General features: G+C 42.7%; 1 protein-coding gene across 1 annotated transcript in view; it reads left to right on the top strand.

Annotated features, from left to right (window-relative positions):
- Positions 1-5,577: 5,577 nt before the first annotated feature.
- NETO1 (neuropilin and tolloid like 1) overlaps positions 5,578-27,067 on the top strand; it is a 145,383-nt gene continuing 123,893 nt past the window's right edge. The window contains 4 exon segments of the mRNA XM_084848111.1: positions 5,578-5,605; positions 12,241-12,294; positions 14,415-14,552; positions 21,539-21,787. Of these exon segments, the coding sequence (XP_084704237.1) occupies positions 5,578-5,605; positions 12,241-12,294; positions 14,415-14,552; positions 21,539-21,787 (469 nt within the window).

Raw genomic sequence — 27,067 nt, 5'->3', positions numbered from 1 at the left:
AGAACTGCTCTGGGGCTCTATGGGCTCAGTTTCCACCCTGACAGTAGCATATGCTGTACAGTGACTTTTCACTCTTTTTCTTTGGCACCTCAGTAAAATTCAATGACAGTGACTTTGTTAAGGACATTTTAGCTAAAGGGCTAGAAATCACATACAGATATACTTGGTAGACAGCATTCTCTCTCTCTCTCTCTCTCTCTCTCTGAGCATGAGCAAAACTGAATTCATCATTGAATTGTTTATTTTTGTATTCGATAATTTTATTAAGTGGGTTTTTTTCCCTGCCCTAGACATTTCATAAGAAGATAATGTAACTATGTTGTTTTGTTGTGAATCATTGCTGTTTAATTTCTGTGAGAAAATGTCATTGTTAAACTACACGTTCTACACTCACACTACTCTCTTCCCCTTGTCCATTTCTACCATCTTCCTGGCACATGCACATCCCTCCCTCCCTCCCTCCCTCCCTCTCTCTCTCTCTCCACAAAGGCTTCCATCATGGGAGTGTAGACCTGTTGCTTCCTATCATTTTTAAAGCCCTTGTAAGTTGCTAAGCATTTTACAGTCTTTATTGTGTTTGCCATCATAGTCTCTAAGGAAGATGAATTATCATAAGCAGGTTCACATATTATGTTTCTGCCAATGTGGTAATTTGCTAGTGAAGGGTGATATATACTACTTTGTATATTAAATCTGACATTCCTTTTGACCAAGTTACGGGGGTTTTCTTCTTTAATCCAGCGAGATCCAACATTTAGCTTTTTTTGCTTGCTGGATAAGGTTATTTAATGCGTAGATTCCATGTGTCTTATATAGATTCCATGTCTATTCATCTCTGCAATTAGGCAGACTTCCTCTAAGCACATAAAAAATTCTCCCTCAGAAAACTGCTTTCTTTCTTTCTTTCTTTCTTTCTTTCCTTCTTTCTTTCTTACAGTGACTAATATCACAGTTGTCATGTGTCCCCCACCACCACTTGCTTTATATTACTTATAATATAAATAATAAGAACAGGATGCAGAGCATTCATATGGCTCTTCCTTGAATTAACCAAAACCTTTATTTACTGATAGAAAGATGCCATTACAGGTCATCCTGACTGAAATGCCAATGTGAAAGTTGATTATCCTACTCCCATTCTTGTATATTAAAGTCATCCTCTAACTAAATGTGTGAGAGAGCTTCTTGGCTTCATGGGATGAGTCAACCAGTTTATGGCATACTGGCACCTGCATATGAAGGTAAACATAATGGGCATAATCCAGCCATAGTTAAGTACTTTTAAAATCCCATCAAAATTCATGGGAGGGAACAGGGAAGTAACGTGTTTTTAAATTTGATTGGGTTGTGCCCAGTGTGTGTGTGGTTTTAAATGTTGGCAGGTCTTTCAGCAAGTTGGATGTATTTCTCACTGAATAAGTAAGGACCGATTGTCGTAATGTGTGGAATTATGTAGGTGAACCCACCTTCATCATGGCCATTTTACAGTTGGGAAACTGAGGAAGGGTGACTCGCCCTAGGCCATCAAGCAGCTGAACAAGGATGCCTTCCAAGCCCAACACTATAAAAGCAAGACCACACTCCAGCCTTCTTTTACTATTTTGCCTCACCAGATGGCACACCATGCCCAGCCCAGCCAGGCTACCCAGACAAACTCGGCATTCTGAATTCTGCTACAGTGCATATCTACTCCATACATTCCTCCCTTCTTTAACATATAGCATCCATCTGGCAAAAAGACGAGACTATATTCTTGCTGTTAGAAAAGGCGACACAGCACATTTCCTCTTAGAACAGCCTATTCAGCTGTTTTCCTTCTACTTTTTTTTCCCCAACTGTAATCTTTTGTAAGCAAACCATAACTTGAAACTTGGCCATACAGTTGCCTGCATTGCCCTCCAGGAGATGTTTTCAGTCGGTCTCTCCCTTTTCCTCCCTGATCTCCACATCATCTGCTCTAAGTTGGGCCTTTTGGCTCATTCGCTTTATCCCTGTTGCTTGTGTATGCAGGGAGGGGGAGCAGAGAGAAGCTGGAAGCTGCACAACTGTATGAAGAAAGTCCATCTTTATGGGGGTGAGGCAGCTGTCACTCACATGTACCCTAGTTGAGTAGGGACAGGGGGTGGGGAAAAATTAGGAAGAAAACTGCTGACTTAATTTAATTGATAGCATCAAGGTTAATAAAGCAAGCCACAGATGGCAAAGTGAAGACGCTCCAAAAAGGTGGGGGAGGGGGGATGTCTTGCGAAAGGAGAGTTTTGCTGCAGTCAGAGCCTTGAGACCTTAACTCCGGCAAAATGGAAGGAAAAAGGATCCCATCTGCCAAGATGACTTCACAGTCTTACCTGGAACTTTACTGCTGACAGCGCGGATAAATATCTATGGCTGGTGAACGTGTGGCGCCCTGTCATTGGGTGATTCTCCCTGGCACTTGGAACCGTGGATGGAAAAAAGGACATTTCTTAAAATCTAGTCTGGCGTGAGCACTTCTGGCCAATTTTCAGCTGTCCGCTGTGTATACAGCTGTCCACGACCCAGCTGAAGTGAAATCCGATGTAGGCTGTTAATGTCACTTGGAAGTAAGCCCCATTGAGCCCAGTGGGACGCATTCCCGAGTAAACATGCATAGGATTTGGTCTGCACACGGCTGCAATCCTAACATGCATAGTAGAAACTTCCAAAGAAACGTGTTTAGGATCGGGGTATTAAAGCGAATGGGACTACATCGGCTTAAATCCAAGGATTGTTAACTGGGTTGTGGATCGGGCTATGCCTGACTAAAACACACACGCGCACAATGCCTGAGATGTGTCATGCCGACATTTATCAATGGAGCAAGAAACCTGGACCAAAGGTGAGGTCGCTCTATGATGCAGGCATGCAGCCGATCATCTATTAATTGTACTCAGTGCAACGCCCGCTCTTTCTGCTCTCTGGGGACACTACGCACATCTGGGTCCATTGGCTTGTGGAAGTAGCTTTCGTAGTATTCTGCCTAAGTGTCTTCCTGTTCCGCACAGACACCTAACTCCTTTCTTTGGAAAAGTCGCTTGTAAGAAACCCACGATTTAGGAAGCATCAGGACAATTCGGAGCCCCCGTTTGGGACCAGACATAAGATGTAGTCCTCTTTGCGCCTTTGAAAACAAAAGCAATCATCTGGCCTTGGGAGCCCTGCATCCCAAGTCCGCTTCCGAAGCAGCCCGATTTGGGCTGTAACCCCATGCGCGCTTACTCGGGAGTAAGCAAACCACTGAAATGCGTGAGGGGTACTACTTCCGAATATAAATAGCTTAGGGTTGCAAGACAGAAAGCCCTGTTTACTTCTTTGCAGGAGAAGCGGCGGGGGGGGGGGGGTTTGAAAAGGCTAATTGGTTCTGTGTTGCTGATTTGGTCCAACGCGCCCCCCCCCCCCGATTTCATTTTGCAGTCTGGAAAAAAGATCGGGTTTGCTCAGCGGAGGCTGGCGGCTCCGATTTCGCTGGGGCTATAATCCATGCTGGGTTTCAGCCAGAACCCTAAGGAGCGATCCAAAGTGCCGAACTCTGTGGATTCAGCACCATGGATAGCTCCTTTGGAGTCCTGAGTTTACAGCTCCACCGAAATCGGAGCCGCCAGCCTCCGCTGCGCTTGCTACTGGATCTGGTGCTCAGTCAGGACCCTCTTTTGGGCACCCGTCGATCACTCTTTCCCTCTCTGCATCAGCTCTGGAAGCAGCAGGTGCTGGGAGGAGAAGGAGAAGCAGGAGCAGCCGGGGAGGGTGCTCCGATCCCCCCATTCTGTCTCTTCTCTATCAAACGAGTCTTTCCGAGCGCATCTTTCTCCTCCCCCTCCCCACGCACTTTCCCCTCCTTCTCTGCCCCCCCCCCCCGGCTCCTCTTCTTCCTGCGTGGATGCCTTTTCCAGCGGGAGAGAGAGCCGGAGAGAGGACGCTGCGGAGGCTGCAGGCTGGGAAATCCCTGCGCGTGAAAGAAGCTGCTACTGCGGACTTTGCCCTTGGCAGCTGCGGGGGGAGCTGCTTGCGGAGCCAGGAGCAGAGTGGGGACCGGCTGGGGGAATCCATCTGCCTCTTTCCACTCCCCCGCCACACATTTGATCTAGATATACGCCCCCCCCCCCCGGTCTCCTCTCTCTCACCATCGATCTTTTCCTTTCTCCAGAGCTCTGTCTTTGGGATAGGGTCCTCCTGAGGGGCAGGAAGAGAGGTGGGAGGGCGAGAGACCATTCCCCGCCTGTCTCTGGATGGATGGGGAGAGGCAGGGCTTCTCTCGGCGGCCCCAGGATTAACAGCTAAACTTTTATTGCAGCTTCCACTCTCCCCACCACCACACACACACACACACACACACACACCACCCCCGACCCACACACGCCCCCTATCCGCTTCCTAGGCTCTTGGAAATGGAGGGACTGCAGCTCGCAGAGCGAAGATTGCTCGCCTAAAAGGAACAATTTGGCAAAGGAGAAGAAGGTGTGAGTGTTGGGGGGCAGAGTGCTGAAGAACCCCCCCTATTTCTTTGAGGCACACGTTGAAGGGCGACAAGGAAGGACATCCCCCCTTCTATTTAAAAAAATAATAATCCACGACCCTCCAGCCTCCCCTTTTTTTTAGCCGAGCAAGAAATTTGCAGGCTAAACGCTGCTGCTTATTCCGGGCTGCTGAAGATATTTTTTTCTCCCTCCTTGTTTTCTCTCCCGCCTGCCCGCCCCCCGAAGATCTGAGCCTGTGGCGGCGATGCGCTTCCAGTCCTCTGCCCCGGCTTGATGCGCTGCCTTACGGAGAGCAACATGGACCTGGCCGCCTTTCAAGGAGTTCGCCTCGAATAAGGATCGCCCGGCACCCGAAGATGACTAAATCCCCTACCGGGTGAATCTTTCCTCCTCGCAGACCTCGCCTCGTCCGTCCCCCCCCCCCTCCGAGCCCCTTCCCAACTCCGCAACTCCCTCTTCCCTTTTCTGGGTGTCCCCCGTCCCACCCCGCCTCCCCCGTCCGAGAAGCCAGCCCAGGGAACTGATGAGGGGCCCGCTAATCCTCCCTTCGATGCCTCAAAAGAGCCCCAGGGGCCGGGAAAGGTTGCCCGCGACGATCTCCAGGAAATACTTGGGTCTGCTGTTGGTGTTGTACGAAACTGGCGATTAGAGGGGAGACTGGCGAGGAGGAGACAAGCCCTCCTCCCCTCTCTCTGGAGCCTGGTGAGGAGTTGCTGTTGGCGGCGGCGGCGGCGGACTGCGATCTCTTGGAGTGGAGCTAGTGCGTCGAGGGCTCTCGCTCTTTTCTTCCCCCCCTTGCCCTTTTCTGCCGGTTATGCAGAGTCCCTGTGGCTGCTGCTGCTGCTGCTAGGATCCGATGCTGGTCACTCAGGAGCCGGGCGATGGAGATGGGGGGCTGATAATCGCCAGACGACGGTGAGAGGGGAGAAGAAAGGGAGTGGAGGGGGGCGCTGATCCACCCGGGTCCAGTGTGCAGCACGCGTGGGCTCTAGGCTGCCCTGCTCTCCATCCTCTTCCCACCGCTGGAAGCCCTCCCGTCTCTAAATGGAATTAGTGGAGATCGAAGCCCCTTGTGTAAGGAACAGACATGATCCATGGGCGCAGCTTGTTTCACAGTGAGTATATCTCGCCTGCTCTCGGCTCGAACCATGCCCCGTGCCGCCACTTTTCCTTCGCCACCACCTCCTCTTCTCCTTTGGCAGAGGATTGTTACAGACTAGTAGAGGAATCAGATGCGGAAAGCTCAATGGCGTAGGTGTAAATCTCCCCCCACCCCTCTCTCCTCCATTGCCAAGGAGTCAGGAGCCTAACTGCTGTGGACATTTTAGCCTTCAAGAGTGGATTGAACTCTGGGCTTTGTTTTGACTAGGGTGGAATTCGGGAAGTTCCAATTCTAGAGCGAGTAGCTTTCAAAGTCATGCGTAAAAGAAAGCGGGGGCGGCGGGGAGGAGTGACCTGCAACACTCTCTTTACTTTTTTCTTTTTTAAAACCCTGTAGTTGAGCTATAGAGGTTTTAGGTCACGGTCAGCAGCATTAGAATCAATTGGACGGAACCACGTACTTGTGTAGGAGCAGAGATTAGAGCCTACCATTCTGGTTGTAGTCCTCAATGGAAATATGTGTCGTTGAAATCAGGGGAACTTAGTTCTGTGTAAATATATCACTGTAACTTTGCCTCTATACTCTGTACTTCAGAACTTTTTAGTTCCATTTCTTTGCACAGAATAAATCTATCCTCCAGAGTTAGGTTTGACAGTGGGATTTTAACCCAACCAAATGACACACATCCAACCTTGGTGCTTTCTATGACATCTGCATTAATCCAGAGTTTAAACTCATTGATTGCTGTTATTACTCAGGATTAGTGCCAGTGCGGCTGAATTTCTACAGTCATTGTTATCATTATCATCATGAAATGCAACCCAGTGATTTGGATTTAAGTTGTTGGTGGTTGGTATTCCCAACTTCGGCAGAATGGCCTTCCTCAGGCATTTTTTCAATATTTGGATTTTTAAAACAAAGTTCTTGAAGATAATCCTTTATTACTCTGTATGCTTTGTGTTAAGCAAAAGTTACAAGCCAGCTGTCTGTTTCAAACCAAGTAATGGAAGGAAGAGGAGTGTTTCAGTTAACTGCACATGTATGTCCAAGTTCATAATAGTTACAAGAGAAATAATGTGCAATCAGAGAGGACACACAATTGAGACCAAGTACTTGGATGTAAGTGAATTTAAGCCCGTGTGAGCATGACCTCAAAAACTGTGCAAAATTGCTGATATCTGTTTCCTTTCCTGATCATACCAAATATTCTGGAGCTTCAGTGATGGCCTAGCAGCTTTAATTTGTCTTCTATTTGCCTTATTCTTGTCTTACATTGACTAGTTGAATCAATATATTGAACAGGGAGGCATTTGAACTGAAGACTGTAAAACAATAGCAATAACATAAGTTTCCTGTATACTGGGGACAGGAAGGAAAAATGGAGAAAAAGATGATTCCATAGTACTACTCTTGTTGGTTTACCTCATTTAACACTCAGTGAATGGGACTCTTGTGTCAGGATAGCAGCAGGCTGTCCCTTTCCCCCTTTTCTCTACAACTTTCTTTGATGGAGGCTATAGAAAGTAATCAGATGAAAGGAAGACAGATTTTGCATTAGTATTTTCTAATCACATGAACAGAATTCATCTAAAAGGTTAAGTATAACCTGAATCAAATAGTCAGCATCCCAGTGCTAGTAGGTAATAGGGATGCATAATTTCTACAGAGCTTTTTAATGTGCAGATGGATTTAAAATATCCAGCTCCATTGATTAGAATCAGAGAAACTTCTACCATTAGATTTAACCGGATGTGGCTGTACCCTTTATCTTGCATGTAATCACAGTAGCTATCACTTTTATGCCCATTTTTCAGATGTAGATTGAAATAACTGAGTGATACCACTTCAGCTCTATAGTTTTCAGAAGCTGACTTCCATAATTTACTGAGGCTGCAATTCTATGAACATTTACTTGGAATTAAATGCTATTTAACTCACTGGGGCTTGCTTACTTCTGAGTAAACCTGTTTAGGATAGCACTGTGTGGTTGTGACTGTATGCACTGTTGACCTGGAAGCAAATTCTACTAACCAGTTTTTACTACCAAGTGCATGTCATATAGTTAAACCGAATTATCGGTCTCTTTTGTGGAAGCAAGTTCCATTCAAATTAACATGGGACTTGCTTCTGTCTACCTGCCATTAGGCCTGGATTCCTTGTGTAACTTTCACATGGAGGGCACCAGGTTGGGGAAGACTGCTTTAGGGTAATCGAAATATTTTGGACACAGAGATTAATATCTGTAGCTTCCTTCATTTGTATTGTGTGTGTGTGTGTGTGTGTGTGTGTGTGTGTAATTGTAAAATGTATTCAGTAACTTTAGCATAAACAACCCATGCTGAGCACCACTTGCCACTTTGGAGTTATGTGTCAGGGTTACTGAAATAAATATTTGTAACTATTGGAACAAGAACAAGAAAGCAAGACAACAAAAATGCTTCAGGATTATGTTCCTCATCTTCCACCCCCCACCGCCCATGGCCTCCAGCAGGTCACATGCATTTTATAAATCCTGGTCCCTCTGTTTCAAAATGTAATGAATCAATTAATATGGGATTTCTAAAAAGTGTTTTTGAGAATCCAAGATGAAAAGATGGGTGTTCGAAAATCCTGCCAAAAGCAAGATTTTCTTGATTTCTTGATACATACAGAGTCCCGGATAAGACTGGCAGCCCTGGAATGCTGACCGATGGCTTTTCCAGTTAAATAGTTTATAATACAACACTTTTATTCATATTCTGCTTTTCAAAACACTAAAATATAAAATAAACTTTAAAATAATGCGTCTGAGGAAAAATGCAGTCTTTTCCCCCAGCAAGCAAGGCCACTTCAATTTGGAATCATGTCATGGGCACTTATTAGATAGTGTCCGTGACATCCTTTTCAGCTCCATAGCCATTCAGGCTGAAGTCTCAAGGGATAGTCTGAGGTTGGTTGGGCTTGAGGTATGTGATTGACAAGTTGTTCATATTATTTATTATATTACTGTTATTCTGCCCCTTCCTCCAAAGAACTCAGGGCTAAGGTCACCAAGTGAGCTTTATGAGTGAGAGGGCTTTGAACTCAGGTCTCCCTGTTGTAATCCAACACCTTAGCCAGTAGTACACTAACTGGTTCCCCAGTGTGGCTTCTCCATATGTTGTCTTGAGACTAGACCATTTCAGCTCCTGTGTGAGGTTTCTTTCTGTAGACTGAGCGCTCCCAATTCATCCAAACACTGTGCATTTGTGTGTGTATAGGTGGGTGGGGAAGGATCTCAGCTATACCACTCCCTGTAGCAAGGCGATATACTGATTCATTATACACATTACTACTTATAAATAGGGACTTTATGGTGTGAAACAGGGTTGGGCAACTTCCTGGGATCGTGGGGCCACATTGCCACCCCAAACCCACTAGTGGAGGCCACACCTCACCCCACCAAATTTGCCCCAGAAATGTACCTCCAGGAGGCTTCTGGTAGTGCAATTCTGCTTGGAAACAAGGCACACATTCCATGTGCACACATTCCAAGGCACACATTCCATGTGTTTCTCTGCAAAATTGCAGCAATTTTTGCTGCCACTGCTGCCCCCCATTTTTTCTTCGCACAGTGGTTTGCCTATGCAATTTTAGCAAGTTCACTGGTAGCGAACACAGTGGGGCCCACAGAAACAACTGGGAGTGCATGTGGCTTGCAGGCCACATGCTGTCCATCCCTGAAGTAAAATGCGGTAAGGCTACATATTGAACTGATAGCAGAACTGCTTTGCAAGACCTGGAAATGAAGGAAGGTTAGGAATTCCTATGGTACGTTTTAGTGGCACTGTGAGGCCTTGCGCAAGTGGTTCAGTGGATGTGGGATAGATGTGAGGTGCAGGTGCTTGAGCAGGACTTGGATTCCAGGTCCACTAAGGTCCAAAGCACACATGACATTTGCCACTGGGTGACTTCAAAATGGCATCTCAGTGACAAGCCGTACCATTAAGAAATACTTATTATATGATATGGTGCCATCATGTAACAGCTCTCCACATTCCTGATAGCTGCTAGTGGAGGCAGGCACGCTCACGGTGATAGCACTGCTCCCTGTGATAGGTATTTGTAAATATTAGGGAAATGAGTGGAGAACTTGCCATGGGAATATAGCTTGGATCCTAAGATTAGCTAACTTAAGGAATTTCATGGAAGAGAAGTTTCCTATTCTATTCTCTCCCTCTCCCCAGCAGCCCACTGGGACCACTGAAAATCCCTCCTGAACAATGTGGGATGAATTCCAGGGTGTTCCTGGGGAAGGTGAAATCTCCCCAAACTAGGCTTGGATCCTAAAAAAAGTTAACCCAAGGAAGCTCAGAAAAAGAAAGTTTCCCATCCCATCCTCCTCCCTCTTATTCAGAGGCCCTCCTGAAGCTCCAGAGAGGCTTTTTGGAGGTCTCAGATGGTGGCAAGGGGGAGATGGGAACATTTCCTTCCATGGAGGTCTCAGATGGTGGCAGGGGGGGGGGAGATGGGAACATTTCCTTCACTTCTTTAAACTATCTTCAGATCCAAGCCATGTTTTGTAGCAGCAACCATATGATACATGTAAAGTGTGCTCTGACCCCAAGATATGTGGTGCATAAGGGATAGGTTTGGGGCTCTAGTAGCATTGTTTGTATGTGTGTGTGTATGCCCACACTTATGAGTTGACTGGCATAGCTGTAGAAGTGGAAGAAAAGGAGTGAAATATCCCCCTTGAGGGCTCAACACACCTCAGGGTCAAGAAACTCTAGAAATCCGTGTGTGTGTTAGACATATTATTATGTTTCACTTAGGTTGTCTAAAGGTACAATCTTGATTCTACCTGAAGCATATCTAGGAATGATTCCTGGTTACCAACAAAGGAGGAATGAATTATCAGGCTAAAGTGGCCTGAGTGTATTACCCGTCAGTTGTTTTATTCTCATTTTACCCCAAAGTCTACTAGATTTGGATGTAGTAGAATCAATGTGGCCTGGTAGATAGGGGGTTTGTTAAATTCACTCATTGGATAACCTTGAAGAAATCATCATCTGTCAGCCTCTGTTCCCCAAATGTAAACAAGAAAAATAATTAACTGCTTCACAGGGTTATTACCACTCTTGATTGTGATAAGGTTTGCAGGAAACTGTATGTGCTAAATGCACCATATGAATGACTAATTTTAAAGCTCTCACATTGCAGCTGCCACTGATTCACAAAGACTGCACCTTTATATTATTGTGCTTCATATGATCAAAATGCATGCCGTAATGCATGCCTTCAGTAAGCTCAGAATTTATTCTTGTATTTCTTTCCATATAAAAACACATTAGTAAATAGGTAACTTCATCTTGCACATGTTTCAAGCTGTAAAATCACTAAAGCCTTACCAAATCCCAGCTATTGCATCAATCCATCTTTGAGAACAAAAAGAGTGAGACAAGATTTATATAGGAAACAAAATGGCAAGTTATCATTTGCAAAGTTCTCGTGTAAATGATATGCAGTAAATGTATTCTTAAGTACCAATGACAATATGGATGTAAGACCAACAGACACTGCAGTTTGCAGAAACGGTGGTTACACTCTCACTTCTTATTAGTTCCTCATTATCTCAAAGTATTTTCTTTGCTGAGTCAGCTTCCAGCCTCAAAGTGCTCTGCCAGCTCAAACCTTGCTAAATTGAGTTTCTGCTGGAAGAGTGCTTAGAGGACTAGGCTGCAAAACAGCTTGGTCTTACTCATGCATCTAGCCTCATATTAAACAAGTAAACAAAGTTAAATTGAAGAAACATTTAGTGGTATTCAGTTGATATGAAACAACGTCATCACTGATGTTTCAATTGTAGGAATAAATATTACTGGCACTGTTCAGTTATCGTATTAGCACTCTCTGCAAATAATCTCTGACTTGGTAGTTCATGTACAAGTTAAGTTAGCAGGATTGTCCCAACAGCACTTATGAAGAACCACATGGCAACACAACATACTTCTTGAAGATCACCCTGTGTTACACACACAGATGAAGATAGATCACACTGACAGAATAGTAGTGTTAAAGCCATACTGAAAGACAGATGCCATCAGAGAATATACTGGAGTCTGCAGGGGCCTAAAGGTTTTGAACCATGAAGGTGGTAACAACTGGGTTTGGCTTAACTGGATCAAACTGATAAATCAGTCAACAGACATAATAATAATGTCCTTCTGTCAAACTGAATGTCAGCTCTAAATAATAGCAATAGTGCTGATTAGCATGCACATTGGCATGCACACTACTGTGTTAAGCAGTTCATAGCCAAGAAGTCTATATAAAGCAGCACCCAGTTCAATCTTATGCATGTCTACTCAGAAATAACTCTATTGAGTTCAATGGGGCCTACTCCAAGGTAAGTTGATATAGTATTGCAGCCTACATGTGTCCTTGTCAGCACATGACTTTCACTATGAACATGTAGCCATTTGGTTCAGGTCTACAACACTTTTATCTGAAATCTATACATAGCAAGAAAATCACCTTCACTAGGAGATCATATAGTCAAGTGCAACCACAAAACATGCATGTTGTTCCTTCTTTGTTTAGTATTTTCCTCCTTTGGTGGTCGAATGCTACAGCTGTTTTGATTGTTGTTATTAACCCATTATTGCAACTAATATACTTTTTTTTCAGTTGTAGCAAGTTTTATCATCCTACATTGGGCTGGGGCAACAAAAAAAGGAGCAGGTATGTCTTTTTATGGAGAATATTCCCATTATCTGGATTATTTTAAAAGTATTTAAGGATTAAAATGGGTTTATATTTCTTAATTAAACTATGTAGTGCATTCTTGGGAGCTAAACATATTTAAGAATTCATATCAGGCTATAAAATATGGCATTTAAAACAAACAAACAACTTAAGTGCATACACCAAAAATTAGTTAATGAGATCCCTGAATGCATGTTGATCAGGAAGTCAGGAGAGGTAAAGACACACGGAAGAAATAAGAACACCATTTCAGCAGAACGCTGGCCAATAGCCATATAACACTTCAGCAAAGTCAGCCTCTGGTGATTACGTTTACAGAATCAGTGAATCAAAGAGCTAGAAGAGACAGAAGGTAATCTAGTCCAATCCCCAGCTACAAGGTGGAACAAGCGATGTTTTTGGAATTCATCTTTCCTAGCTCGAAAATATAATCCATGCAGCTCATGATGCTCACCTCATATACGAGGTGAACATTATGTCCCTAAGAGTTCTTCTCCAGCTCAGAATACAAACTGAATTTCTCCACATGCACAAAGAGTGTTTAAAACAACAACACCCCACCTATTTGTGTCCAATATAATAAATAATAACAATCTTTTCTAGTCCAATCTTAACCAGTGTAATATAGTGCAACCAACATTGTCATGGCAATTTAGAACAGAGCTGGGCAGGCTTTAAGCTCGCAGGATCCAATTTGGTTTTCTCTAGCTCCCTGAAGTCCACCAACCAGAGCAAAGAGAAAAATAGTGGCTCAAGAAGGTGGTCATAGATTTTCCCCCAAACTGGTTTTCAGGACCAGAACTAGAGTGCACACACAATCCTTTCATACACAGATCTACTCCTGTTCCCCATCCAGTTTTCTTGCCTAATTTAGGAGGATAAAAAAGCTTTGTGTTGTCATTATTGTTAAACCTCCAGGAGTTGCAAACCTTTGCTGCTCCACTGCAGATCACCCTGAGATCTATCCACCACTAGATTCTAATTGAGCTTCCATCCACCCCTGATTTATAATTCTCCTCGGGGGGGGGGGGGAGATGGACATAACACGAGATCTTACATTTTTCTGAGTTCTCTAAAAATACTTGCAACTGGTGATCCCTTTCTAAAATAAACTGAGGTGAATTCCTGCATCACTACAACTGTGCACGCACACATGTGTGCGCACACGCACACGCACACACACACACCAATATGCTGTGGGGTATTTTTTATATATATTTGTAGATGTGGGAGTCCCTGTGGCCCTAGAGCAGGGATGGAGACCCCGTTGCAGTCCAGATGTTTTTGGACAACAACTCCTATCATCCATGATTATTGGCCATGCTGGCTGGAGCTGATGGGAGTCCAACAACATCTGGAGGGGCACATGTTCCCTACCCCTGCCCTGGAGGAAAAAAGTGAGGGAGAAATAAGATATCCCTAATAAATAGATATAAAGCTTGGAAGTCAGTAAGTCTCACAGGCTTTGGTTCTGTAGTAGTCCCTCTCCCACACAAGCTGTGTAACACTGGTGAAGGGACACCCCATATATGTGTGGTCTGGATTTCAAACCACAATCACCTGGTCTATCTGCCATGAAGAGAGAACATTCTCATAACACTAGAACCTGGGTTATCTCATGAAGCTGATTGGTGGGAGATTCAGGACAGATAAAATGAAGTACTTCTTCACACAGTACATAGTTAAACTATGGAATTTGCTGCCACAAGATATAGTGATGGCCACCAATTTGGATGGCTTCGAAAGGTAGCTTCCTGGAGGAGAAGGCTACCAATGGCTACTGGTCCTAATGGCTATATGTTATCTGCAATACCAGAGGCAGAATGCCAATGTACACCAGTTGCTGGGGAATATGGGTGGGAGGGTGCTGTTGCACTCATGTCCTGTTTGTGGGTTTCCTGTGGGCAGCTGGTTGGCCACTGTGTGAACAGAATTCTGGACTAGATGGACCTTTGGTCTGATCCAGCAGGGCTCTTCTTATGTTCTTAACTGCCACCTGCTGAAGAAGCAGGTGATCATATGACCCCAAGTAAATAAACTGAAGCACTAATGTGTGTGCCCCATCTGTGTCATCCCTTATGTCATCCTTATTTCAGAAAAGCAAACCACTTCAGAAGGACAAAAGACAGTGCAGTGTGGAACGTGGACAAAATACCCAGAAGGAGGGATCTTCACTTCTCCCAATTATCCCAACAAATATCCTCCTGACAGAGAGTGTGTCTACATTATAGAAGGTGATTACCAAATACATCCTCTGTTTTTAAATTAGCCCTTCTCTTCATTGTCAGTGTATAACATCTACCGTTGGCAATGATTCTGACATTTATTAATTTCAAAGTCTTTTGATAATTTGGTAAAATGTCATGTCATAATGAAACATTCTTGCTCTGAAATAATAATTAAAAAATGACTAGTAAAGAGTTACAAAGATGAGGGGGGCAGTTGTCATCTTCCTGGACCTTTTCTCTCTCCTTCACCTCTCAGCACTGCCATAGCACAGTGCTGCATTTCAAGAGCCAAGTAAGAACATTGCAGCAGCTGCAGGCCTTGTCTCAGTGCAGCTCTCTTTCTCTGCCTTAAGGTAGAGAAAAAGAGAGCACAGGAAGCTGCCACTTCAGAACACTTCATTTACACAGAGATATGCAATGCTATGGGTAAGCCAACTTTCGATTTGCCCGTCCTCAACCCCTGCTCTATTGGCTAAGAAAAAGTAAGGCCAGAATAGAGAGATTGCAAACTGAGAGTAGCTGTTGTCATAGCTTCACTGCCATTCAGGGAAACATGGCACAATACTACTGCGCTTAGTAATCTCTCCTTTCTCGTTTATTGCCTTAATCTTTCATTGGACCAACTTCTCAATGATGGCAGAGAAAGAACTTTTAGAACTTGAATCTAAATGCTTGTTTTGCCAATTGAAGTGTCCCCCGCACAGCCCGAAGTATCTTCTTAAAAAATCTCTTATCCTCTGGGATCAATATGGAAATGACTGGTTACACCTATTATACACATTATGACTAATGGTGCTAAGAAAAGTCTTGGAAGATAGAAATGTGAACCACTACCAGACTGAAGCCTGAGAACATAAAGCATTCCTGATGCCCATGGTCTTGGGTCTCCATAAAACTTAACATTCTGTAGACTGAATGAACAGCTAGCAATATCATTTCCTGAATTGTTATAACTCACCTTAAACAATTGGATAGCTCTTCTTGGAGCCAAGATGCTGGTTTGGAAGGACTGTTTTCTACATCTGTTTTCTGTAGTATTCCATGACCATGGAACAATGTTACCAGCAATTACTTTTAGATTGGGTTGCACTGTGTTGTTACTAGGCAGATGTTTCATTTCTAAGTTACATTCGGGGAGGATGGTGCTACCATCACTGGCATTCTCTCCTTATCTTCCTTACTGGTCCAAGAAGTTCCTAGGCTTATTTGTCAGGACTTGAAGTGGGAAGAAAGTGAAGAGGAAACACTATGTATCTATAGAGTCTGTGGAATCGCACTCTTTTAATATCAACCTCTGAACTTATATCAGGTGATCAGGATAAATTGGAATTTAGAATTTCCAATCTATTTTGGAAAAGTCATATCAGAAGCAGTGCCTTGAGCTCTGCCATTATTAGACAAGGGACTGGGTTTTGTTGTTTCATTTCATTTATTATATTCTATACTGCCCCATAGCTGAAGCTCTCTGGGCAGTTGAGAAAAATCAAAAACCATTTTGTTGTTGTGCTTGGAGATGCCATGGTGAGCTGTGGCATGTGCTGGATGCAATTTGAAAATGCAACACCTGATTGGGGTTGTTGTGTCATGTGAACCACATAGGGGTTTATGCAAGGACTAAACGAGGGTTGTTTAACCCTTGCATAACCCCCAATGGCCAGGTTTGGACATCACAGCAGCCCCCGATTAGGAGTTGTATATTCAAAATCATGGCTGGAAAACTCTGTTGCTCATTGGGGGTTCAATAACATGATAGGCTGTTGTGTCATGTGAACCAGCCCTAAATGAACAAATGGTTCAGAATATGGTTAGGCTTGGGGTAATTTCATACAATACTTGGCAGCAAACACAGATTTGCCACCAAATGCACCAACAGGGAGCAGTAACCAATTTGGGCCTTTGTGACAAGTGTGCCTGTATAATCTGCTTCCAGTCATATGACAAATAGTTATATTTTAAAAATGTAAAGATGTGCCAGAAATATGAGGTCATACCATTCAATATATTATGTGTATGCTTGGTAATTTTTTCCTAGTGAAATCCCTATTTGTTAACATAAACAGTAAATGCTTTACATTCCCTGTACATAAATTCTGCACTTTCCTATAATATATATGGGCTTGATGTATTGTAAACTCTGGAAAAATTAGCACCAGCAGTTCTCTTGAAAACCATCTTCATTTTTGTAAAGCTAGTGACATTTTTCTTCTTCATTTGCAACAATATCTGTGTTGAAGTACAATGGTATTTTGCTGTTCCAAAGCACATCTGTATAATTATCTGCTTGAGTAGTAATACCCATGAATTCCATTCATATTCCTTGTATTCATAATGTATTCTTCAAAGCCAGCACAGAATCTCCTTTTGAAAGAAAGATGACCCTCGCTTTCCCTATTCAATTCCTGAGGCAACTGGAGATATCAAGGATTATTCCAGTCCATTAGTATGGTACTAGCTCACACTTATGAAGGAAAGATGTTTAGATTAATCTCTTATTTCCAGACATTCTGTTAAACTGAAACAGATTTTTTGCTTAGCTTCAGCTGTCAGCTACATGAAATTACAGGCTGATAAGAATTAAAGCCTTAATTGTATGGGGCTATTTCACTGCAACTGTTCCTCCTGCTACTTCTTAGAACCCAGAGCCTTTTTAAGCAGATGTAAAACCTCAAGACAGCACTTGTATAAGATAATTAGATGAAAAAGATGACAAGACATGCAAGCATTAAGCAGTCTTTTCCATGTTATTAGGAGTCTTTGAAGAAAGGTAATTAGAACCTAAATTAAAAAGATTGCTAGGAGTTCAAGTAGTAAAAGCTCATCACAGGGCAGCTGCACTCTACTGCCTCTGAATTTTGTAGCAACATTTTCATGCATCCTTGGCATTTCCTTTTGTCTCACACATACACACACACCCTCCATAGAACATAATAAGTCTTCCTAGGCCCCATCAAACAATTACATGTGTGCATAGACTGTCAATAATACGACTATTCTGGGGCCACACAATCTGCAGATCTTAACTTCTGCCTTTACTTCCCCCAAAAGTATGATGGAAATCACAGTGTGGCACAATCAAATATGACATATATAAATAGGCTACAGTCACCATTCATAATTATGGAACGTCTGCAGTAATTAGTACATGTGCAATTTGATACTAGCCTGGACTATAGGAGTAGCATTACAAGCAGAGACTTCACTTGCAGAATTGCAGTATCCTATAAGATACAAGCCAGTAAAAGCTGGACCTTCAGTTGCTGCTAAAAGAAAAAGAGAAAAGTGCTTGGTCTAGCTTTCAGTTACTGCCCAACTGTACAGGGAATGTAAACAGTTGCCAGCCCAACTGGCGATCTTTAAAATACCTGGTCTCTGGGTGCAGACATGTCTCAACTAGACTAGGGAGTGAAGCCTGGGTTTTGATGGGTCAGGGGGTGAAATTTGGTGGGATGTGGAGGGTCAGGTGACAAAGCATGACAAGGTTTGGTGGGCCAGGAGAAGCCCAGTAGGTCAGGCTGTGGGATCACAGAAAAAAGTATACCCAAAGCCCACCAGCTCAAAATACCTGTTTTATTCAACAAAATACCCAGCACTGAAATCAATACCGAAATATTAAACTGGATAGTTAAATAACTAACCACTGGCAACTATTTTCACATCAAGGGTACACAGCTTGTGGGAGGTCCTGTAAAAGCCCAGTGAAAGGCCTTTGGATGGTCCACAAGAAGTCAGCAGTTGGCCTGTCTTCTATGTCTCCTCTGGCTTGCAAAAGCCACTGAGATGTCTGATAGTGGTGGTGAAGACTTCTTCAGCACAGGGATTGGGACCAGCTCCCAATGCCAGAGTAGAAGTAGGCAGATACAGTACATGTTAAGACCACTAGGAATGTGTTTAGGCCACTACAAAAGTAACCATAATGGAGACACATTTCATTTGTTGTCATTTCTTTTAAAAAGTTTTAGTCCTACTTAGAGTAGATCCATTGAAATGAATGGGACTTAAGTTAGTCATGAATAACTAAAATCCAATTCATTTCAATGGGTCTACTCTAAATAGGACTTAACACTGGATACATCCCATAGCCTTCACAGTTAAAGGGTATACACAGTAATACTTTTTGTGATACTTATTTTATTAAATAAGCTAAACTTTAAACTAATGTTTTGGGCCTCTTTTCAACAAGTTGCCATTTACTGTGCACTTCCATTAGCATGGTGTCATATACTCCTTCATGCTTGCTTTAAACTGAAAATGAAATGCTTTGTATCAAGTTACAGGAAGCCAGATCCTGGCTGAAGATCAGGAATAACTTCCTGATTGTTAGAGCAATGCGACAATGGAACCAATTCCCTAGGGAGGTGGTGGGTTCTCCCACACTGGAGGCATTCCAGACGAGGCTGGACAGCCATCTGTCAGGGATGCTCTGACTTGGATTCCTGCATTGAGCAGGGGGTTGGACTCGATGGTCTTGTAGGCCCCTTCCAACCTTACTATTCTATGATTCTATAATTTATGGACAGTATTTAACCACATTACGAAGGACTGGGATTTTGTATGTAATGCATGTTCATTTTTAGTTGACTTTTTTTCACCTGTTCTGCAACTCAGTGAGGCTGAAATACTAGAATTTAAGATGAATTAGCCTCATTGACTGCAACAGGAGCTAATTCTGTTGTTTTGCCTCTGGAGTAGAATACCACACATGGATTTTGTATCTTAAAACAAGGGACCACAGTTTGGCATATGCAAACTCACATAATTTTTGTGTAAGATCCATGCTATATTACAATTTTTCCTCCATGACCTCAAATCAACATACTTCTGACCCTGAGGTAAAACAAACACACAAAGCAGAAAGAAATTGTGTGTTGTGGATCAGGCTACATGCATATCAGAAGTTTGAAATTGAATCCAAGCTTCAAATGAGGTTCCAAGATGTATACAGCAAACAGTAGTGCTAGAAAGAAAGAGTGATTTATATCAAACTGTGGAAGAAGAAAAATCTAGCAGTGCAATCCTGTACATATTTACTCAGGAGTAAGTTCCACTGAGTTCAATAGAGCTTTCTCCCAGGTAAGTAGGTATTGGAGTGCTGCCTAAATTTTCTGTTCTAATTTCAGCCACGTTACCCAATAGATTTCAAATAATTCTCATATAATCAAAGCTGCTGATTTTTGCACTTCACACATATTTGAGCCACATATTTTGTTTCCAAAACCCTTTTGAAAAAAAGAATAATATTTAGCTCTCATCACTTTTGTTAGACTAGACATCCTTTTGGCAAGAGACCTTTTATTATAGATCTGGGTGATGAAATAAAATTTTCTAAAACTGGGAATTTAATTCTGTTGCTTGCATTTAATTTGTCATGTGACCCCATTCCCTGGCAAAGGACATAGAAAGCTCTTAAATAATCCTTTGAGCCATCACACAGTGCTTTGCTATAGCTCAGTCTGTTTTGTTAATCCAAAAGATGGGCTATGAGGTGAATGGATTCATAGCTTAAACATGCTCATAGGGTGAACAGTAGAACATGAGGACTACATGAGTAGAACATGATTAGTTAAAATATGTAATTCATTCATATTTATTTTCTTTTTCAAAAATCTGTTAATGTAGCAGTCAAAGTTAGAAAAAGCTGAGGTCTGAACAACCTGAGGAATTAAAGTGCAATTTTTACTTTATGGGCTGTATCTGACAGGAACACTTCTGGACAGGAATTCTACTTAGGATGCTCCAGCTGGCAGGAGGATGTGATATTCACTGATTCACCCCTCTCCCTGCAGTCCCCAGCACAGCCTCCACACTTTTCCAAAGGATCTCCCAATCCTCCAGAACAGATTTTGGGGGAGACATAACGGGAAGGGCAAAACAGCAGCAAAAATTGCCTCCTCCACTGTTCCACTAGTGGAATGTTCCACTGGATCAAAAACCTTCTGTGGACTGAAGAACCCTTCCATCTGTGGAAGGCAAGGTTTGATCCCAGGCAATGTGTCTAATTCATTATTGCATCAGTTTCTTAATTTGCTGCATTCTTCATTTTCTGAGTTTTGAAGTGATACAGAATGTCGTCCACCTGTGGGCTCTATGCTTGAGGGAAGAATGAGATATATGACAGATATATCCATAGTTTACTTTAAACTAACGTTGGAGTCAGTTCAAATGTACCTTTTGCTTTCCATGGTCAAACTTGGAAATGGTGGGGTGGGGGATTAGTTCTGCAAGTTTGCAGCAGACATGTATGATGCTGATGGGCTATACAACCTATGATGTACAACCTATACACCAAGAAACTGTCTTCCTAATCCTCCCCCCTTTTGTTTAATCAGATAACAAATCAAACATACACATGGCCTTATGCTGCTACTTATACTTATTTTTTAAAGGCCTGCAGCACCTGGGTAGGAGCAAGACTTGATAGCTGAGCCACCATTCAGTTTATTAGTCTATGCACCTCCTGTAATTTGAGTTCCAAAGCTGGAAAAAAGTTGGGGTCCCCCTATGACTGAACTTTCTTTCTCTATTAGATATGTCTTTACCCGTATGGAGTGAAATTCTAGTTCTTATATTATTTAGGAGGGTGTGTGCAGGGAAGCCTGTGGAGGTGGCCTGAGGCACTGCAGTTAGAAGAAGAAATCAAGCAAGGACAGACACATGGGTAGAAATTTTTGGTGCAAAAAGTAAGGTTCTTCACATCCTGGTCATAGTGTTAGAAGAGACTCTGTGTGTTATCAAGTTCAATAACTTGCCCTTAAACAGAGAATCTAATAGTTAAAAAAGAAATACTGTATCATAGGAAAACTAACACAACTGCGAATTAATAATGTGAAATGTGTTTTGCTTACTCCAATCACAGTAGATTCTGAACAGGGACTAAGAAGCTTTGCCTAAAAAAAAAAAAATGCAACAAAATGTTGTCTGGAAAACGGACAATATTTGAAAGCAAATATATTTCAGACTGTACAACTATCTAATGGTTTTGTTTTAATCTTCAGCTGCCCCAAGACAATGTATTGAGTTACACTTTGATGAAAAATATTCCATAGAGCCTTCTTGGGAGTGTAAATTTGATCATATTGAAGTGCGGGATGGACCATTTGGCTTCTCCCCAATAATTGGACGTTTCTGTGGACAACAAAACCCACCTAAAATAAAATCCAGTGGCAGATTTCTGTGGATTAAATTTTTTGCTGATGGTGAACTTGAATCTTTGGGATTTTCTGCACAATACAATTTCACACCTGGTGAGTACAAACTCTATTAATTTTTGGAAGAAAGTGTTCTGTTATTTATACTGAGTTAAATCTAGTGATATAATGACACAGCATATTTTTATATTAATGGGGCATAACTTAATGAGATAGCCTGTTTTGTGTTCCCTTTCTCCCAGAAATGCCAGCTCTTTTCTCAGAATTTAGCTGTGCTTTCTACAGTATACTTCTACATACACCATCTGTGTTTACTGCTATAGAATGGTTTATAGTGGTTAAAGAAACTGTAATCATATTCCTTGAATAGTGATGAATAAGTTGGAGAATGTAACCATATTTTTCATGCAGGGAGCATTATTATCATACAATAGCCAAGCAGTTTGAAGCTTTCACCATGTTGGCTCTCTCTATAATAGCATATTCATTGTGAGCAACTAATACTTGTCAGTGCACACAAAAGCTGCACACAAAAAGCTTAGTCAACTATGTGAATGGGTTATCAGAAGTCCATTAGAATTTACCTAATGCCTTCATGCCATTGATGTGAAGCAAGTGCACTGATGCATCCCATACAAGAAAAGTGGAAACATGTCATTTGTTTGTTCTAAAATGATTTCAGCAGAACAAGTCTTATATATTACCACTAAAATTCTGACTGCACTGTTCCTCTTTATTTTGAACACTGACTTTTGTAGAGGCAGAAGTCACTGGGTGAATCTCCGCCAGTCTATTAAAACAAACTGCTATCTGTTTTGCCAAAGGATTCTGATATCCAAAGAATGTCATGTATTCAGTTAAGCATTTCTGTGAAAGATTTTCCTAATCTTAATTGCTGTGGTCCAATTATGCCTTTTGTCAAATTGTCTGGTTTAATTTATGAGGGTAAAATGGAGATCGGCCGTCATGTTTCCAAGGAAATATCTCCTCATCTCATTATAATATTTTAAACTTTTAATTTGTGGCTGCAATCAGACTGCAGTGCAGCAACTTCCAAAGGATTTCACATATTTCAGTAGGCTTTTTGCATTTATGGATGAATGAGTGGTACCTTTTTTCTTTGTTCTGAGGGGAGATGCTTTTGATAATTTATGCTCTACTTGCCATTTCTTCACCTACCAGTATTAAGTCAACACTAACTATCCTGCTGTTTTTATGACCAGGGTGTTAAAACATACCTAATCCATGATACCAATATTGGATTGTATCTCATGTTAGTCTTATTTTAAGTCGACCCATTGAAATGAATGGGGCTTGTTAATCATGACTAACTTAGGTCTCATTAATTTCAATGGGTCTACTTTAAGTAGGACCAACATTGGATACAATCCTATGTACCATTATTTCGTGACTCTGAGCACAAGAGATTAGGAACTTCCAATTCCCATTTTTATGAACCCATCCAGCCTTCATGTATTTAAGGAGGGACTGCAAAGAAGCATTGCGGCATATATTGGGAGCTCATAGCAACAGTTGTTATTGGCAGCTGAAGTGCCAGAATGTCAGATTTCCCTGTGCACTGGCACTACCGGGTGCCAAAATCAGATTGTTGTTCAGTCGTTCAGTCGTGTCCGACTCTTCGTGACCCCATGGACCATAGCATGCCAGGCCTTCCTGTCCTGCGCTCTCTCCCGGAGCGTGCTCAAGTTCATATTCATTGCATCGGTGATGCTATCTAGCCATCTCATCCTCTGCCGTCCCCTTCTCCTTTTGCCTTCAGTCTTTCCCAGCATCAGCGTCTTTTCCAGAGAGTTTTCTCTTCGCATTAGGTGGCCAAAATATTTGAGCTTCAGCTTCAGTATCTGTCCTTCCAATGAGCACTCAGGGTTGATTTCCTTTAGGATTGACTGATTTGACCTCCTTGCAGTCCAGGGGACTCGTAAGAGCCTTCTCCAGCACCACAGTTACTTATAGTCCAGCTCTCACAGCCATACATTACTACTGGGAAAACCATAGCTTTGATTAGACGGACCTTTGTCGGCAAGGTGATGTCTCTGCTTCTTACTATGCTGTCTAGGTTGGCCATAGCTTTCCTCCCCAGGAGCAAGCGTCTTTTAATTTCATGGCTACAGTCACCATCTGCGGTGATCTTGGAGCCCAAGGAAGTAAAATCTGTCACTGCTTCCATTTCTTCCCCTTCTATATGCCAGGAAGTGATGGGGCCAGATGCCATGATCTTAGTTTTTTTAATGTTGAGTTTCAAACCCGCTTTTGCACTCTCCTCTTTCACCCTCAACAAGAGGCTCTTGAGATCCTCAGTTTACATTCCCATTCCAAAGAAGGGCAATGCCAAAGAGTGTTCAAACTACCGCACAATTGCTCTCATTTTACATGCCAGCAAGGTGATGCTCAAAATCCTACAAGCTAGGCTTCAGCAGTATGCGAACCGAGAACTACCGGAAGTACAAGCTGGGTTTCGAAGAGGCAGAGGAACTAGAGATCAAATCGCCAACATTCGCTGCATCATGGAGAAAGCAAGAGAATTCCAGAAAAACGTCTATTTCTGCTTCATTGACTACGCTAAAGCCTTTGATTGTGTGGATCACAACAAACTCTGGCAAATTCTTAAAGTGATGGGAGTACCAGACCACCTTACCTGTCTCCTGAGAAACCTGTACGAGGGTCAAGAAGCAACAGTAAGAACCAGACATGGAACAACCGATTGGTTCAAAATTGGGAAAGGAGTACGACAAGGCTGCATATTGTCACCCTGCTTATTTAACTTATATGCAGAGTACATCATGAGAAATGCCGGGTTGGATGAATCAGAGGTCGGAATTAAGATTGCTGGGAGAATTATCAAAATCAGATTAATCTAAGACAACTCTGTAGCACCCCCACAGTCTGGCAACATCCATCAAACAATGAGGTAGTTCCATCTTTGTGTGTACTTTCAAGTGAATTCAGGATGAGGAGATGCAGAATATGAACTATGCAAGTTTAGAAAGCTTCTGCACATCATAAGTTGGACCCAGTCCCCTTTGAAATTGAGTACACTTTGTAATAGGGTTTGCCTCTGCTGCTAGCCAGCCATCTCCAATCAAAAATCAATCAAACAAAGATATTACCCATGAAGGGAGAGCGGTAACTGGTGACAAGGAGGAGTTGCTAGAAACAGGATAGAAGCAGGCCTAATCCATAACTGGAAATGATGCTAGTAGCCATGCTCAGGAACATCATTTCCTCTCAAGGATCATGGGAACTGTAGTAGAAATCCCATTCCTTTGGCTGTTACTTCCAACTAGCAAGGACTCTGCTGTTTCTAGCAAACACTCCATACTGCCATTTCCCTTTCCAAATTCCATACTGCCATCAAGGTAAGATTTTTTTTTCTTAGAAGGGAGTAGGTGGGACGAGACTAGAAGAGACAGGTTGGTGCTGCACACAGCTGGTTGTCTTTTTTTAAAAAAAATAAGCTTTCTTTAACAGTCAGTAAAAAGAATTCATGGATCACTGCCTTGTTGTGGCGAAGGGGCTTGCGTAACTCAGTGAAGTCATAAGCTATGCCGTGCAGGGCCACCCAAGACGGACAGGTCATGGCAGAGAGTTCTGACAAAATGTGGTCCACTGGAGAAGGAAATGGCAACCCACTCCAGTATTCTTGCCAAGAAAACCCCATGGAACGTATCACAAGGCTAAAAGATATGACGCCGGAAGATGAGCCCCTCAGGTCGGAAGGTGTCCAATATGCTACTGGGGAAGAGCAGAGGGTATTTCCAAGTAGCGCCAGAAAGAGTGAAGCGGCTGGGCCAAACCCGAAAGGACACTCAGCTGTGGATGTGTCTGGTGGTGAAAAGAAAATCCGATGCTGTAAAGAACAATATTGTTTAGGAACCTGGAATGTCAGATCAATGAATCAAGGTAAGCTGGAGGTGGTCAAACATGAGATGGCAAGATTGAACATCGACATCTTGGGAATCAGCGAACTAAAATGGACAGGCATGGGCGAATTTAATTCAGGTGACTATCATATCTACTATTGTGGGCAAGAATCCCTTAGAAGAAATGGAGTAGCACTCATAGTCAACAAAAGGGTGGGAAAAGCAGTACTGGGGTACAATCTTAAAAATGATAGAATGATCTCAGTACGAATCCAAGGCAAACCATTCAACATCACAGTAATTCAAGTCTATGCCCAAACCACGGAGGCCGAAGAAGCTGAGGTTGATCGGTTCTATGAAGACCTACAACACCTTCTAGAAATAACACCAAAAAAAGATGTCCTCTTCATCATAGGGGATTGGAATGCTAAAGTAGGAAGTCAAGAAATCGCCGGGATAACAGGCAGGCATGGCCTTGGTGTACAAAATGAAGCAGGACAAAAGCTAATAGAGTTTTGCCAAGAGAACATGCTGATCATAGCAAACACTCTTTTCCAACAGCACAAGAGGCGACTCTACACATGGACATCACCAGATGGTCAATATCGAAATCAGATTGATTATGTCCTTTGCAGCCAAAGATGGAGAAGCTCCATACAGTCAGTCAAAACAAGACCTGGAGCTGACTGTGGCTCAGATCATGAGCTGCTTCTTGCAAAATTTCGGCTTAAATTGAAGAACGTCGGGAAAACCACTAAACCGTTCAGGTATGACCTCAATCATATCCCTGATGAATATACAGTGGAGGTGAGGAATAGATTTCAGGGATTAGACCTGATAGACAGAGTGCCTGAGGAACTATGGACGGAGGTCCGTAACATTGTTCAGGAGGCAGCAACTCAATCCATCCCAAAGAAAAAGAAATGCAAGAAAGCCAAGTGGCTGTCTGATGAGGCTTTACAAGTAGCTGAGGAAAGAAGGGAAGCGAAAAGCAAGGGAGAAAAGGGAAGACATACCCAACTGAATGCAGAGTTCCAGAGAATAGCAAGGAGAGACAAGAAGGCCTTCTTAAATGAACAATGCAAAGAAATCGAGGAAAACAACAAAATGGGAAAGACTAGAGATCTCTTCAAGAAAATTGGAGATCTCAAGGGAACGTTTTGTGCAAAGACGGGCATGATAAAGGACAAAGAAGGCAGGGACCTAACAGAAGCAGATGAGATTAAGAAGAGGTGGCAAGAATACACAGAAGAACTATACAGGAAAGATCTGAATGTCCCTGATAGCCATGATAGTGCGGTCACTGAACTTGAGCCGGACATCCTCGAGAGTGAAGTCAAGTGGGCCTTAGGAAGCATTAGTAACAACAAAGCTAGCGGAGATGACAGTATTCCAGCCGAGCTATTTAAAATCCTAAAAGATGATGCTGTTAAAGTGCTGCATTCAATATGCCAACAAATCTGGAACACTCAACAGTGGCCACAAGACTGGAAAA

Source organism: Heloderma suspectum, chromosome 4 (genome assembly GCF_057233095.1).
Source record: "Heloderma suspectum isolate Gila_16-S chromosome 4, 16-S_ref, whole genome shotgun sequence".
NCBI lineage: Eukaryota > Metazoa > Chordata > Lepidosauria > Squamata > Helodermatidae > Heloderma > Heloderma suspectum.
The sequence above is the reverse complement of the archived record's forward strand: the minus strand, read 5'-3'. Positions and strand labels throughout refer to the sequence as shown.